The sequence below is a fragment of the Thunnus albacares genome, chromosome 3 (genome assembly GCF_914725855.1).
Source record: "Thunnus albacares chromosome 3, fThuAlb1.1, whole genome shotgun sequence".
Lineage (NCBI taxonomy): Eukaryota > Metazoa > Chordata > Actinopteri > Scombriformes > Scombridae > Thunnus > Thunnus albacares.
In genome coordinates, this window is record NC_058108.1 from 12,050,144 (window position 1) to 12,067,829 (window position 17,686).

Below are 17,686 nucleotides of genomic sequence, written 5' to 3' on the forward strand. Positions count from 1 at the left end.
TTTTGTGATGACTTTGCTGAGCTGTCTACAGTCTTGACTTTGACGGTAGTTATTGTGGGTGATTTTAACATTCATGTGGACCACCCTCAGGACAGCAGCATTAAAGAACTGTGTTGTGTTTTTGATAACTGTGGACTGACTCAGCATGTGACAGAGCCCACACACATCAAGGTGCACACTCTGGACTTAATCTTCTCTAAGAGTCTGAACATTTCTAAGGCTGTGGTGACTAATGTTGCTGTCTCTGATCATTCCTGTGTTTTCTTTGAGAGTGCTATCTCTGTGCACACAAATGCTCAATCAGAGGTAATCACAAAATCAATGAAAACACCAGTGAAATATTTATTCATGCTTTCTCTTCCACACCTGCCCTCTCTTGGGTCTCAGTCAATGAGCTTGTAGATAATTTCAGTTCCAAAGTTACAAATGCTAATGATCCCATTGCACACACTAAGATAAAGGTGGTCTCTGGTAAGAAAAGATCTCCATTGTGAAATGCTACTCTGGTAAAAACTGTAGAAAAAGAGAGTGTTGAAAAGCTGAACGCAGGTGGCGAAAAACAAATCTCCAGGTTTTATTATGACATCTATGCAAAGAGGCTTCGCATTTATAATTTAGACCGACTAGAAAACTGGGTGTGACAGTACTAAATTGGTTTGAATCCTACTTAAAGGACAGGGACTACCTTGTGTCTATAGGTAACTACACATCTAAGCATACAAAAATGACACGTGGAGATCCCCAAGGCTCCATTCTGGTGCCTTTTCTGTTCAACATCTACATACTCCCACTTGCTCAGACTATAGAAAACAACAAATATCTTGCTATAATTATTTAGACACACAAATTTACATAACTATATCACTGGGACTTTGATCACATACAAGCATTGAGTAAGTGCACTGAACAAACCAATGCTTAGGCAAGGCAAAATTTCCTTCAGTTAAAAATAAAACTGAAATAATTGTTTTTGGAGCGAAGGAAGAACAATTAAAAGTCAGTTACCACAACTCAATAAAGTTGTCAAAAACCAGGTTACTTAGGAATTGAACTCCAATGCAGACGGCAGATAGAGTTAAAGGTAGAGTCAGTGATTCTAATCCAATTCACTTTTTGTCAAATTCAGCAAATATCTCCTCACGGTCTGCTAGCTGTCTATTCTGTGTGTGTGCTGAAAAAAATCTGGTGTTCATACACAGCACTGGCTCTGTAAATGGGCATGTAAACACAGTGGCTTGGAGCGAGCCACACAACTCTATCTCAGCCAATCAGCAACATCTGGTGTTCCTGCTCATGCACAGGGCAGGAGGAAGTCATCAGAGCAGCTGTCTTTGTGAGGAGATGATAGTCTCCCGTCTCAACACCTGTTGAATGGTGGGGGAGGGCTGGTGAACTGGAGAGAGAGAGGCTGTGGCCACATAGAATGTGTTTCTCACAGTACAGATACACTTCCATTTTATTGAATGTATCAATCCACACTGAATCTGAGACAGTCTCATGGGGAACCCCCTTATTGAAACGTAATCTGAGCAGGCAGCTGTTTAAATCACACAAATATCCTGCTGTATATGTTTTCCACTTATTAACTGTGTCAATGAATCAATAAAAACAAACGCTGTCGATTTCTTCCTGTGGAGCCGACACGAAAACTATTTTGGTTCAGTAAATTTCTACTGTCAGCCAGCCTGGTGAAGGCAGTTCATCTGGCCACTGTCCTCTCAGATCTCCAGGAGCTGCAGCTGACAGACGGCTGCTTCTGTGGACAGAGACACTGAATGCAGGTCAAGTGAGAAGTGGGGAGGTGGAGCGTGTGGACTGACTGTTGTACTCACAAGACAATTTTTTTTCCTGCCCATAATAATGTGTGAGAGGAACAGAGGTGACTCTACAGTTGATGCATTGCATCCGCCATATTTCTCTTTCAGTCATTGCCTTGGCAATGCCAAGAATTGGGGGGGCGGAGCTTCTGAAGGAGCACAAAAGGAGGGCTGTATTTATTTGGATGTTCAGTCCAAATATAAGCAATCTTTCTCCAGGATGACTGACTCTACCTTTATAAGGAGTTTTCAAGGACAAGGTCTTTCAACAGCTGTCAACAAGTAGGCCAGTCAGATCAAGCAGACACGCATAGTAGAAGTGGAAGATAGGCAGAATGTTGGCAGAGGATAGAAGCACAAACAGGTTCTGACAGAGAGGCAGAGACAGGTTTCAACAGAAAGACATGACAGGCTACAAGACTGCATCTGACAGATGAAGGGAACTGGCCTGCAGGGTATCTGTGGAATGTACAACTAGTGCTGTGCAAAGATTTTCAGCACTTTAGATGTTTAGATTCTTATCCATTATGTAACACCATCAGGGAGGTATCTGATGGGTCCCAAATTTATTCTGCAGCATGACAACGACCCAACACATCCAGCCAGAGTCGTAAAGAAGTATCTCCAACATCTCCATCAACAAAAAGAACAAAGAGTCCTGCCACAGATGATTTGGCCCCCACAGAGTCCTGATCTCAACATCATGGAGTCAGTCCGGGATTACATGAAGAGACAGAAGCAACTGAGATGCCTAAATCCACAGCCACAACTGTGGCAACATCTCCAAGATGCTTGGAACAACCTATCTGCCCAGTACCTTGAAAAACTGTGTGCAAGTTTTCTGAGAACTGCTGCTGTTTTCAAGGCAAAGCATGAACAGAGATGTTGATTTCATTTGAGTTTTTTGAATGAAGATTATATTACAGATTATACTGTTTAATGTCCGGATAGAGAAAACTGGCAGCATGAAGAAAAAGATGGTTTGTTTGTTTTTTTAGCCTTGCTAGCAGCATAGCTGTAGGGAGTGCAATGTCAGTCTTTCTGTTAGTTAGTCCACCACTTTGGTCCAGACTGAAATATATCAAACAACTGTTAAATGGATTGCCATGAAATTTGGTAGACATTTTGAGTCATCAGAGGATGAATCCTAATGACGTTGGTGAACATCTAACGTTTCCTTTCGTGCCATCATCAAGTCAAAGTTTTAATTTGTGACCAAATAATAACATTCCCAACATCCTAAGCTGTATTTAGACTGTACACACACATGTCAAAGTGTCTAGTGGGGTTAAGTAGGTCAGTAGTCTACATTTCTCTCTTGTTAGAGGGACACCCTGTACCTTAGCAAGTTGTAATAATTCTGTTGACTTCTGTAAAGCAATACAAAATAAGCTCATTTTAACTGTCAGACTACAGGATAACTTGCATTTGTGTGTTTGGCTATGCCACAACTCAGATTGGGTTTGTGGTATTATTTGCACAGGGCTATTGCAAGGGACAACATTACATTGTACAAGTGATCATGATATTGTTTCTCCCCCCCAGAATTTAGTTAGGAACACACTATTTAGCTGGAGCCATGATTTACTTATTTCTCAAATGTATTACATAAGACATGTATTACATGTCTTCAGTGGCTTTAAATATGCCTCCCATCAAAGGCTTAGTCATCAAAAACTCGAGAACTATTTTTGTTTCTGAACCAAGGGCCACAGCCTTGGTTACATGCTTGGTTTTAGGATCTTTTGACACCACTCTCACCACAAAGGAACATGTGTGTCAAAGGTTCATGTTTATATTTATGATGCTGGCCTATAAAGTCTTCCTGTTCTAAAATAGATTGACCCATATGTTGGCTTAGAGGCCTTTTTAGGCCCTATACAACCTCATCCATCTGTGCCAGAGGCATATGGTGACAACCTCATGCTGACAAAAGGTCAACTCTAGACAAGTCATTAAGTAGATGACTGTCTCTTTGCAGGTTAGACAAAATATTTGGCTTATTTACTACACTAATGAGGAATGTCCGTAGTGATTTGTACTGCAGGTAAAAAGAGTCATCATTTACATACCGACTTAATTTGCAGAACCTGTTTTAAATCACAGGTCAACTGTGACACAAGACCAGTTGCTTTTGAAGAGGTAAGATTAACTGCCCTTTAAGGCTTATGTTACACTAATGTAGTGCAATTTTAGCTCACTGGCATGATTTTTTTTTTTAATCTGAAAATTATTGCGTAACTCTGAGAAGAATGTTCAACTCTTATCAGTCTCTCTGGTGCGTAGGGGAAAGCCTTCTCAAGGGCAAGTTATGAGAGGTAGTTGCTGTATCATAGTCACAATAGACATCGATATCCGTCTTAATGTAGAAGAGAGTAGCATAGATTTAAAAGGCCAACAACCAAAATGTCCTAATACAAACACAGGTCAAATCCAGCTTTATTCTATGCACATTCATTACTTACTAAACTACAGCTAAAAACAGCACAAATTAAACTTAACAATAAAAGCAAGTACAAAATTTGTGAAGGTGTAACTTGGGGGAATTAGACTTGAATATTAAATGAGGAAATGATTAAATAATGATGAATTTTTTGAAAAGGACCAGATTTATTTATTTATTTAGATCATACATACATTGTTACATAAGGATAAGCAATACAATAGATGTAATGCTTGTGGGCATCTAGCTAAAGCTAATTTGAAGCCCCTGTCCCTGGTAAGGCTCTTAAATCTACAGTAGGTTTAAAACAGCCACACAAAAATGTGTACATGTGTATGTGCATGTGTCTGTGTGTTTATTGTACATGACTGTGTATACATTTGAATACACTGTAGATGTGACAGCATATCTATGAGAGTAATAACATACAGTATAGAACAATGTATAGATGTGACAAGTGAATTCATTTTATTTATTTCAGTGTTCACGTTTTTGTTGTTGTTTAAGCCTTTGTGTCACTTGTGTAGTGAAAACCTTATATTCTTATTATATCTGGGGCAAGAAAACTTCAATTACTGTTTTTATGAATGGTAAATGGTAAATGGACTGTGCCTTTCTAGTCTTCCAACAGCTCAGAGCGCTTTTACACTGCAAGCCACATTCACTCATTCACACACACATTCATACGCTGATGGCACAGCCATTAGGAGCAATAGGGGGTTCAGAATCTTGCCCGAGGGCACTCTGACATGCGAACTGGAGGAGCCAAGAATCGAACTGCCGATCTTCCAATTAGTGGACGACCCACTCTACTTTTTTTTACAGGTTTTCTCTTGGCCATCAAATTATATTTTTGAATAATTAGCCAATGGTGTCCTTTCATTGGTCTCTAATCCATCATCTTAACGGTTTGTTTGTAAAGTGACATTAGGCTTGATTACTGGTTGGGAGGCCTGGCACCAGATAATCACACAGTAGGATATAGGTGATTAAAATCATGGCATGCATATATATACATTTGAGGTGTTTTGAGAGAGATACATGGTCTTATAAAACAAAAAGTTTAAATTGGTTTAGATAGTCTTGGACAATTTCTTAATATATGCATCAAATTTAAGTTGAAAGTCCCAAATGACACCAAGGTACTTCCTCAATTTTCTTTGGGCGAATATTGACCATAAATCTATCCAACATTTTTCTCTTAAATGAAAAGCACATTGAGAACGTTACAAAGCAGCTACTGGGAGACACAGACTACGTGCCTATTAAGATTTCTGCAACCTGCTGAGGAGTTTCTGCTGTTACATAAATGATTGTGTTATTTGCATAAATGTGACACCCATATAAGCAGAAGAGCAAAGGACCCAATATTGAGCTTTGTGGTACACCCAATTGGCAATTTGGAAATTGTGATTTCACACAGTTAATTTTAACACAACACTGTCTACACTCCAAGTATAATGTAAGCCAGGTATTGTACACGAGGGGCAATTCGCAGAGGGACGCAGGGTAGTACAATTAACAAGTAACACAATACAGGAAAAAGTTAAAAATACATAAAAATAAGCTGCATACATTTTGATACTAGTATAATCCTAATAATAGTACAATAAAAGTATAATGTAGTATACAATACTACTACTACAATACTACTCGTAATACTACTATATGTATTGATGGGTAGCTGTATAATATATTGATATAATTACATTAAATCCATGCCCAAAAAAGCTTAGCTTTGGTATGACAGCGATGGACAGTAATGTTTGGTGTTCAGTCATGGTCTGGCATTGTCCAGGTGAAATACATAGAAGCTACAACTAGATAATAAAAAACATTAAATAGATAATTCATGTGCAGACATACATTTTGATTTTGTGGCTGCAGCTTTAAGTTTTTCTTTGATTATACTGTAGTTTGGTTAGTTGTGGCTTTCCTTTGTATTGGAATATAGCAGTTTGAAGGCACAGACCAGACAGTCAGTATTAGCAAGAGCAACTACACACAGAGCAGCCATGTGCATGTCATATTCTTTGTATATGTTGTTGTGGTTTGGAGCTTGAATTGCTATGTTAGTCATACCATATGTTGCTCACTCATTAACTTTGTAAAAGTATGATATCTTTGTTTTGATTTCTACTGTTTTTTGAGATGAACGCATTTGTTTATTAGGATCGTTTTAAGCTCAAAGCCATTCTCCTAGCTACACAACAGACAGAGGCACACACACAACATATATCCCCTTTTCACCACGCAATGACTTTTTCATATAACTTGTCTCAAAGAAACAAACAAATATGTACAATATACATATGCAGTGAAAGAAAAGGTTAAGAATGTGAAATACCTCATTAGCAACTATTAGCAGTTTGTTAGCAGGTCAGAATAAGACAACTATAACTCGCAATTTCTATACACAATTATTAAGATCATATAAAATGTAGGCTAGCAACAAAAGGAAAAACAAAGGGTTACAATCCATTCTGCAACATTGGCTGTAATGCAACTCCGTGTCTGTTTTCATCACATTCTGTCTCACTTTCAGCTTCCTCGTTGAGGTTCTGTGTGACATCCACTGGTGATACAGTAACATTACGTTTCACTTTGAAAAGGTCCCACCTCTCAGGCAACAGGCCATGGTTGAACATGAACAAAGCCAGAAAGGAAAAAACTAAGATGGTTACCAAAGTGCAGAACATGGAGACTGTCCTGACAGGGGATTTTTGGATATAGATGCCATCTTCCAGTGTGCAACCAGGAAGATGAAGAACAACAGGGAGACCTACAGCATTTTCTCCCAACAAAATCCTTACAGTCAGCCCTGTGATGTAACCCACTGTGGCACCGTAGCCATTTGTCACTTTAAAGAAGAGCAAAGAGACCAAATGGGGGAATATAAGAGTGTAGGAAACATCTGCTCCAAGAATCCAGAGGACCAGGGTGCTGTTGGTGTAGAATGTTATGGATGTCCCAACCAGACCCACCACCACCACTGTGACTCGAATCACCCATTGCATTTCATAGTCTGATGCCTAGGGACATGGAGCCATACAAATGGAGACACTTTATTATTCATTAATTTACCTATGCTTTTTAAAAAGATCTGTTTTCTTTAGTTTTTTTCTTTGATACCAAATGGAAATTGACAGGGAAACCACTGAATTGGCCCATGAGCCCCCATCATGAACATCTTGTACTCCTTACCTGTTTACGCAGGATGTTTTTGTAGATGTTTGAAGAGAAAACAGAGGTTGCAGACAACAGGGCAGAGTCAATGGATGACATGACTGCAGCGGCCACAGCTCCGATTCCAATGATTGAGATGTAAGACGGAGTGAGGTATTGTAGGGTCAGGGGCAGGACCAAACTCTGTTCACCACGCATATATGGAGCTGGAGAACCATAGAGAGTCAGGTTCCAGTCTGGACAAGAGAAATAACAGGTTAGCACAGCACTCATACAGAAACCTGGGCTCTATTCTTCAGTGAAGGAGGATGAGTGATCAGATAGTTTATGCTAAATACTACATACATTCTGTAGTCCCAGAATCATCCCCATTTATTTACCTGTTTGAAGCACTGATCTGATCAACAGTACATTCATCACCACTGCACTTCAGCAAATAGGCTAATCCTTACCAGACAGGTATTTGTCATAACCCTCCATTATCAATGGAAAAGAAAAAACACTGTACAGACTTTCAAGTACTTTCCTTTTATTCAAAGATTATGCTATAGGTTAATGTATTTTTCACTGTAAACAGGTGCCTGTTGGAGAGTGGGAGTGAACGAAATTAAAAAGCACCATGGAGCTGAGGGGATAACTCTCTGCAGGTTCATCACTGAGCAACTCCCTTCATGTCAGAAATAGACATTTGATTGATTGTGGAGTTTTTGACCTTTAGCACAGCTATGGAGCAGTTTTTTTTATGAGTGGGTCCCTGTTTTCCTTGGCTGACATGATACACAGCCCTGCCAATGGTTTCACACTATTCCAATAATCTACATGTGGCAGATATGTGCCAAGATTCATAGCATTGGGCCACCAAAGGCAGGGAAAAAGAACCCTGCAAGCTAGTGAACATGGATGTACACAATGCAGGTTTAAAACTTTTAAGAAACATTTGCAAATGCTTTATGAGGAAGCAAATGCATTCAGCACATTTGTTAGATAAACATAGTGTGTTATGGTGAGCAACACTGAACTGAATAACTGTTGTTTGTTAACCATTCAACAAACAATATTATCTATTTTTCCTTAAAGCATAATCTGTAATAGATGACTATTTAGGAAGTATCAAGTACAAAAGTATTAAAATGTGAGTGTTATTAGCAGGGCTGATTACTGGTGTGACAAGGATATCTGTTTATCACAGAGTTGTCAAGAAATAAGCACTGAGTATTCTATAGTAAATCAGCAAAACAGAAAGGCCAGAAATGAGTGCTATCTTGTCAAATGAGAGTTTGGCACCAACACAGCAACATGAATCTGTGTTTGTATTGCTAGGGGAAGCCCCAAGGGGATGAAATGTCTTACCTTCCGCACTGCTTAAAATAAGCCTTTGTCACATTAACTCTTGGTAATGTACAGAGGGCACATGTAGGCTTAGGAAGGCAACTAGCCAAGAAGAGCAGTTTCTCTGACATATTGCAAAACAGCTGACAATTAGGCCAAAGAACACCAATTGCTCCCGTCCATGATCTTTATTAAAGATCTGTCACCTATAACATAATTCCCACCTGTGGAAGCGGCAACAGCTCCAACCAAGACAGGGGGAATTCCCAGTATGGCAATGACAATTGCAGCAGCAAAGCAGGTCAACTGAGCTGTTACTGATGAGGAGGCAGACAGCGTCCTCTGGTGGAAGGTCTGAAATGAAACACTACCGAGACCCTAGTAAAAAGAGCAGAAGGGGAGGAGGAAGATGCATAATGATGACAAGAAAAAATGAGAATATACAGATACTTCTCGGTTAGACTGAAGGAAATTTTCTGTGAATAAGATCAGGGAGAAACAAGATCATACAAACTGAAATATTTGTTCTCAGTACACTTTATCCTATTTAAGGGCAAAAGGCAGGACAACACTCTAGAAAGGTCCCACACTGGAAATCAAAACTCTCCAGTTCAACCTACTGTCTTTGAAACAGATAAAGTAGATTAACCACAGGGGAACAGAGAAACTTAGGGCTGACATTCAGACCACAGTTTTTTAAAATGCTATATACAGTGCCAGTCAAATGTTTGGACACACCTTCTCATTCCCTTGAATGAGAAACTGTGTCAAACAAAACATTTTAGTGTATTAAAAAATGACTTAAACTTCTAAAGCATTATGAAACTTATTTGTCTTTGTTTCTGAAACATCTTTGTCTACTGACTTTAGCCTATTTTGATGGTGTTCACAGACAGCTAATGTCTGTTTACTGTGTTTCTGCCTATTTTAACCACACAAGCACAACAACAAGTGCACAGTGTTAGTTCTTGGGCTCAGGGATTATGTGGGTGTCTCCAAGTGCACTATTTTGGTTCCTGCATGCGCAGCAGCACGGAGCAAAAGGGCTGGGTGAAGTGGAAAAGTGTTCAGCAGGTGTGGTGATTAATAAATACACTCTCTCTCCGAGCTCTGAAACAGCTGAGCCAATCATAATGAAGCATGACAACATCAGCTCAGACAGGCAGATAGAGGGGGTTAGAGTTTGTACATTGACAGTAGAAATAAATTATTTAAAAATGTGGTGAAGCCGTTTATATGATTGCATCAATCTACTGCTATTTCAACCACTTCATCATCTTCATCTTCAATTCTACTCTAATTATTCATTTAGTAATTGATGTTACACAACAGTCTTTGCACCATAATTAATTTCAAGAATAAAATGTGAAACGTTACTTTTGCTTTAAAAAAGTTGTAACGGAGGCTATGATTAACTAGAAGAGTGCATTCAGTAGATTTCAGATCTCTGCCAGGTGTGTCTGGGGGCATGTATAGTCTCAGTTTTCTTTAAGAGGCATAGAATAGTGTAATGGTATTGTAACCAAGTGTCCTCCTGGGTTCGCCTAACTGTATAAACTTAATAAGGTAACAATAAACCGGATGATAAGTCCAAACTTCTCAATTTAAACATTGTTATTTATTTAGAACATTTTGTTGTAACACACCACACAAAATAAAACCCCTCCCTACCTCCCTCTAAATATAATGATCAAACTCTCAGCAGATTGATGTGCCAAAAACAGACGTGGTTCAGGGACATCTATTGTGCCACAGTACCAGAGTATCAAAATATCAACTTTTGCTTTGCGCAACCTCCCACCTGTATCTGCAAACTGGGATATCGCTACTTGCACTGTTTGTTGTGCTGCCATGAAAATAGGGCCCTCAGTCTCTTGTCCACCAACAGACCAAAACAAGTTACATGTTCACCAATACTTAATTAGTTCATTTACTGTGTATAGTGTACCTGCAATGTAAGTAAGAGGCAACATAATTCAACTGCTGACCTGTCCTCTCGTCATTCTCCAGTCACCAGTTCTTCTCATCAGCCAAGACTGCTGAAATTCCCCTATTTCCTAATCAGCCCCCACCATACAGTATAGTATTTTAGCCAGCTAAATCTGCCAGATCATCAATGTCCACCAAGGTTTCTAGTCTCAGTCCAGTTCTGTCTGCCTACATCTGCCTGCATGACCGCTTGCCTGCTTTTGATCTTTCCGTTTGTCTGTTTGGACTGTCTTCATGCTGCCAACTGCAAGCTTGCCAATTAAATAAGACTGTCTCACTTTCTGCACCTGCCCATGTTCAGCTATTAGAATTAACACTGCTACAGCATGTACTTTAGTGGTTGGACATGAGTCCCAGTGAGCTGAAACAATTTTAACTGACGGAATTCAAATTCCTTTGCATCTATTGCCTAGATATTAATAGCATCCCTTTCCTTTTTTTTTGTTTGAAGTCAGTGGTACGTCTTGCCTCACAAAAGTCAAAGCATATGTTAATGAGTACATTTATAGTACATGCACACATTTTAACTGTAGTGATAAAAGATGCTGATTCTCAATTTATTTACTTTTGGAGCATTTGAAATGTTTCTGAACTTCAAAAATAGTCAGCTGTTGACTTTGTATTTCATTAGTTCGAATACAACAATGCACTGGCTCTGTGTATTGATGTCATGCACGTACGTACATAGATGATTAGAAACAAGTTTTTTTTTGTTTAAATGGCCAAAGAAGCTAGCTGGGGAATAGGGTTTCTAAAAAATGCATGTAATGCAACACTGCAAGTGCAGTGTTGGTCAGTCTGAGCTTATGGATGTAACTGGGAAAAATATAACATGTCTATGAGATTATCTTGTATGTGAATGAAATCTGCTGAGGAATATTAAACTCACCAGCATTAAAAAGTCATCAATCCACTTCCAGATGTTGTCCCGCTCCAGAGTGCCAACCCAGGGTTCTTGGAATGTATGGTTAAAAGCAGTCTGGGCAATGTTTGTAGAACTGGGGTTGAGCAGAAGGAAGGGGATACACAACCACTGCAAACAGATAATCAGATCATCAGACTGAAGGCCTTAGTACAAGAAGTCGGTTTGTCAGATGGTAAAATATAAACATCACCTCATGTTAAATCTATTGTATTTCCACATCAAACTCAAAATTGCTGTTTGTCATAGGTTGTGGTCCAGAACAGTCCTGTTTTTTGTGTTTTTTCCCCTTTCCAATGAAAAGTTCAAAAGGGGTGAATTTAAAAGATTTGCTCTCTCTTGAGAAGTTTTCTGAGGACCATGTTCCCCCGAGGTGATGTGCAGTTTACCTGCCAACTGCTGACATGATTAACTGGGTTGTGGTGACTTTTTAAAGATTTTTTGGGATTTTGCTGTCAACAGTCAACAGTAGAAACAGACAGGTAACATGGAAAGAAATCAAGAGGGACTAACATGCATCACAGGCTCCCTGTTGGAATCGAACCAGGTACGTTGCAACTACATGATATGTGCCTTAGACCACCAGGTCACAAGGATGTCCTAGGACTGCAGTAATTGTTTTGGTTGCTTCGAATGTGTGCTTTCAGTAATATTACTAATATATCAAACTCCTGACATCATCAAGTTTATCTCGATGCCATTCAGCAGCTTCAGTATCAGCTTGTGAAATTTTACCAGTCCTTGACTGTTTTTTCTCTTCAGAACTGAGAGAATCAACACTGCTTGAGAACCACATTTTGTTTTGGAAAATTTGGACTTTGTGTCCAAACCACTGTTGTGACCTTCACACCTCACAACAGTCACTGAACTACAACAAATGAAGAAACAAGCTTATTTATTAGTGACTGTACTCTCTCTAACCCTGTGAGCAAAAACTGCTCCTAGTACTTAAGAAACAACATACCTCAAAAACAGCGTTTGAGACATTATGAGATTTGATCCCATTACTTGAAATTAAAAATTCTCATGCCCTTTCTGTAGAACTACTATTAAGATATAATACATGCTGGGTGGTGGAGCTTTACACTAGATGTCAATGTACACATCTACAGATATGGTATGTCTTTATAATAAGCACATGTTGCAGTAGAAGGTATAGTCATTTACCAGACTGAGGAATACTAGAGAGAGCTGGATGACGTCAGTGTAGGCCACTGAATAAAGGCCTCCTAACAAAGTGTAGATGATAGCCACAGCTGACGAGATCCAAGCAGAATAGGAGTAAGGCAAGTCCAGTATCACACTCATCGTTGCTCCTGTTAGACAAACCAACAAACTCATTTAAATGCTTTAATTGAATCTGCTGAAGGAAATTGTGTTTTTATTTGGTAAGCATGTATGTTTACCCAAGCCAAGCAGAGTGCAGGACACCCACAGCACATCCACCAGCAGAGCAGGCAGTACCAGAGCACCACTCAGTACTTTGCCATACTTAACCTGGAATGGGTCCATCATGGTGATATATTTCTTGTCCCTCATTGGCTTAGCGAAAAAAAGACCACCTTGTGCAGTGGATGAGAAATTAACAAATATGTTATGCAAAGTTGTAGAAAATGGGACGTTTATGGATAATGTATTAAAAGCTGTACTTTGTGTTCTATAGTCTACACCATGTCCTTGAGTTGTTTGACGTTATGGGCACAGTGGACTGTAAGTTGCTGATATCCAGTACACCAAGTTCACCAAAACAAATTCCTCAATGTTTACAGTGTTCTACATTTAACTGTAGCTGTTTAATAAAACAATCTGGATTGCCCTAAGAGATAAAACGTAAATGACATTAAGAAAATGAAGACCAAATGAGCCACCTTGAGACATGTGTATGTCTGTGTGTGAGTGTATCAGAAGAGCTGAAAAACTGTGACAAGCTGGGTTAAAAAATTCATACAAAAAATTGTTGAAGTCAGAACATTTTGTTGCATAAATGTGATCTGGCATAACCTCATATTAACATGAAAATAAAAGCCATTGAGTTGTGTCTGCTATAAAAACATTTGAAATGTGTGTGTTATTGAATGTCTAAATTTCTCTATACTTAGGCCTGCTGTCTTTTGTGTGTATGACTTGTCTTACCTATGATGAAGGACACTGAGTACTGTATGGGCATAAGAGCCCATATTAAACCCATTTTAGGAGAGGACACTGCCTCAGCCACACCTAGGATAAAACCACCTCCAACCCATGTAGCTGCAGAACAATGATACACACACACACACACACACACACACACACACACACACACACAAAGTCATGTGAAATTTCATGTTCCTTTGAAACCTATATTCCTACAGATATTCCAATACTCATCAATAAATATGCCTATACAAATTAATTAACTGCATAAAACTGCAAGATCAATGTAAGGGCAAAATCTTCATTCATACATTGGAAGGGGCTATTGTGCATATTCTGTTTGTTTTTCACAGTTTCAGATGAATGCACTTCAATGATCCTCCTTTGTTTGTTATGTTTACATGCAACAAGACAACAAGTTGGCAATGAATCAGTAAGAGTCACTGCCACCAGCAATGGGAATGAAATAGGCTACTGGCTTAAACTAGACAGTTCCTGTGATGTTGAAGATGTTTTTCTTAGTCGTTATTACATTCAACCAATACAATTTTGATACTGTCAATGAAATGTCAGGATTTTGCTCTACCACATGACGTTGGTATTTAAGTTGGTCTACCCATGGCAGTTAAAAATGCAACATGTGTTACAGTACTTTTCCAGACAAGCTGGAATGAAAGCGATGATGTAACCAAATTTGGCCTTGAAAACTTGTTATTTTGCAGCAGCCTGGTACTGCATATGCAAAACTGAACCAAGGTTACCACAGTGAACCATCAACAACATGTGCATTCTGTCCATAAAGCCTGTGCAACTGTCGCAAGCAACCATAGATTGATTTCATACACACTGCACAGCCACCAGCAATGAAAACAGCCACAGCCACGGTGCATCTGTTCCTTCAATCACGAAATAAGAGCCCATGTCTTTAGTAACATGTAATCCAACTGATCTGCCCTCTCATCCAGTACATCATTTGGTCCCGAGGAAATAAACAATATCAAAAGGATATCCATTACTGAATTGCAATCATCTATAAAGATGCAGCCAGGATAATCTTCTTCTTAAATGAGGAAGACTGCTTTGGATATTATCTCCAATAGAAATACATGATACAATTTCTGCCTGTCTTAGCATGCACTCAAATGATCCTGGATTGACATCAAGTCAGCTAATATGAGCCGAGAAATCTGTGCATGCTGACATGATCTAATTATCTCACTATCTACATAAAATATAAGTATGTTGTTATTTTGAGAAAATTTACTTTTGTTTTCCTGTTGTGACTTTTCTCAAGATAATTAACCTTTTAGCACAAGAAAACAACTTTGATACCCTGTAATAATGAGATGATCTTCAGATAAAAAACAAACAAACAGAATAACTACAGTATAATACCAACAGCTGATATAACTACTAGACTGTTTATGATCATATAACCTATTATCAGCTGGGCTAAGATGAGTTTCTGAGCCAAACTGAACAACTTACCAGTCATGGTGAAAATCCCAACCACCAAACTGATATTTCTGTCTCCGAGGAGCACCACTTCGGTCCTGTTTCCATGGCTCTTCCTCTCAGCCTTCCTGGACTTTCGGGCGGCAAACACCCCTGTTGCCAGAATAAGGGTGTAGAACAGCACCACCGCAACCACACCAGGGATGTTCAAAGCCATGGCGTTCAACTACTATGGAGCGCAATGCTAGGCAGATGGGCTGAATGAATAACAAATACAAATACTGCAAGAACAAAGGTCACAAACATAGAAACGCACTTGAAAACCATGATGTAAGCACTCTTGAGTTCACCTGAGGTGCCAATGTTGCTGGTATATTCTGAAAGTTTAATTTGACCTGCCAAAGTTGTCAAGGATGAGGCAAAGTTCACTTGTCCAAAACCAACTGGTTATTACTACACTACACGCATACCAGGAATCTCACCACAATCACTCATACTTTAAATAATATCATATGTTTTAATGACAACTGCTTTTTATTTACAGAAATATTTCTATTCTCTATATTTATGTTTCTGCTCAAACTTTTTTAATTACTTTTTGTCCAGACCCTGTTAAACACTCCTGATTTTGCTGTTACTCTACTAAATTTTACTAAATCTATATATTCAGAGGGCATAGAGATAACAGTTTGAAAACATTTGTATTAGTGAAGTTGAATGCTAATGGGTCACAGACGAAAAGACAATGACACAGTATGTTGACATAGAGCCTGCATGCAGTGGAAAAGCTGTATCTTTTATACAACAGGTGAATCAGGGGCAGTGAACAGGGCCAGTAGAACCTGGTCTCACAACACTAAATCATCACCACCTGAAAGAGTTATACATCTTTGGGGTTTGGGTTTGGATTTTTCAATATTTTCTTATGTTTAGTAGACCAAACAATACATGTGTTAAAAGAGATAATAATCATAAGATTAGTAAATAATGAAAATAATTGTTTAATTGCTCTACATGCTGGGTAAAGCTAAAACTCCACAAAGCCAAACCACCACCACGGGTCACCAAAAGTATCACTAAAGCACAAACTAGACTGAACTACATTGACTTTCATTAAAAGTCACACATGATACTGTAAAATACTAGCAACTTCATGTAAAATATTACTTTTTCAACCCTTGAAAAAGCCCTCACCTTTTAAGGCCTAAACTTTATTTTGTTCAATGATAGCTAAATTAATGAGTTTCTAATGTCAAATTAATCTGCATTAACTATAGTCAGCAGTGATGCTGTCAGTGATGTGTTTGTGTTATTAATGTCAGACATTAAAGTAACGCCTAATGTACGATTATATGTCCAGTGAGCATATATATTTAATTGGAAACAATGACCTACCGCCGTTTTTAAGTGTGAAATATGACGTGAAGTTAACTTAGCTGTTATGCAGGTTCACAATAGCTAGCTAAATAGCAGTGTGTACATCAGGCTAATAAAATGCAACTTTAAAGCAATGAGACGACGCTGAAGTTAGCTTCAGATTGGTTGAGGGAAAAGTTAAGGGAAACATTACCAATGATATCTAGCAGCTGATTCTCTGTTTTTTCACCACTTACACTTGTGAAAAAGTGTTAGACATCGTAGCAAAAAGCCATGACACTTCAAACCCACTTTCAGATTTATAAAACCATTATTTTATTTATAAAAAAAGAAAAAAAAATACATTTTAAAACAGCGTTAAGGCTTTTTGCTACCACGTCTAACACTTTTCACAAGTGCAAGTGGTGAAGAAACGGAGAATCAGCCACTAAACATCATTATTTATGTTTCCCTTAACTTTCCCCTTAACCTTGAATCGGAAGCTAACTTCAGCGTCGTAACGTCGAGGAGCTCTCTTAAATTCAGTCAGGTAAGTCCAGTTACATCACTTTGACTCACCTTACTTCCACTTTTGTCTGCTACTCTTCTGGTAGTTTTAACATGTTTTCATGTTAACATTCTCACACAGAATAACCACAAGTCCTGGTTTTATAGTGTATGGTTTTTATCAAGAAACCGTTATAAGTTCCGCATCAGACCCAGCTGCGCGTGGGCGTCTCTCCTCATGCGCCCAGTGTCAGCTGGTCATATTAGCAGGAGACTGACAACATTTTATTACTTTAAAATGATCAATTGTTTGGTGGAGAAAGCCATTGCAAATGTGGATAAAATAACTACACATGCATGTTTATTACACCAGCTTTGCTTGGTGCATTACTTTATTTATTTACTTTAATCAAATCACTGCATGACCGAGCCGGGACACTCAGCTTCTGGTGGTCTTCAATGGTAAATTTATCCTCTGCTAGGGTGTCAGACTTGAGGGCTCTTAGGAAACAAAAGGGAACTGACCTATCTTGATTAACTGCTGAAAGG

At 38.8% G+C, this 17,686-nt stretch overlaps 1 protein-coding gene across 6 annotated transcripts; it reads right to left on the bottom strand.

Moving 5' to 3' along the window:
• Positions 1-4,602: 4,602 nt before the first annotated feature.
• On the bottom strand, positions 4,603-17,370 carry LOC122979182 (high-affinity choline transporter 1-like). 6 transcript variants are annotated; one of them, XM_044346435.1, is made up of 10 exons: positions 17,215-17,370; positions 15,308-15,427; positions 13,820-13,933; positions 13,093-13,248; positions 12,854-13,002; positions 11,654-11,797; positions 9,000-9,153; positions 7,465-7,682; positions 5,926-7,292; positions 4,603-5,895 (listed from the first exon to the last, which is right to left on the bottom strand). In XM_044346435.1, the coding sequence occupies exons 2-9, from the start codon at positions 15,312-15,314 to the stop codon at positions 6,732-6,734; spliced, it is 1,503 nt and encodes a 500-aa protein (XP_044202370.1). In that variant the 5' UTR covers positions 15,315-15,427; positions 17,215-17,370; the 3' UTR covers positions 4,603-5,895; positions 5,926-6,731. The 6 variants fall into 6 exon arrangements, with proteins under 6 accessions (XP_044202370.1, XP_044202369.1, XP_044202366.1 ...); XM_044346434.1 differs by having other exon boundaries at positions 17,210-17,370; XM_044346431.1 differs by having other exon boundaries at positions 15,308-15,531; positions 17,210-17,370.
• Between the last annotated feature and the right edge of the window lie 316 nt (positions 17,371-17,686).

Coding starts and splice junctions, on each gene's coding strand:
- LOC122979182 (XM_044346431.1), bottom strand. CDS start 15,491: ATGGCTTTGAACATCCCTGGTGTGGTTGCGGTGGTGCTGTTCTACACC. Junction 9,154..11,653: donor TTGATGACTTTTTAATGCTG/GTGAGTTTAATA, acceptor TCTTTTTACTAG/GGTCTCGGTAGTGTTTCATT. Junction 7,683..8,999: donor AGCTGTTGCCGCTTCCACAG/GTGGGAATTATG, acceptor TCTCTTGTCCAG/ACTGGAACCTGACTCTCTAT.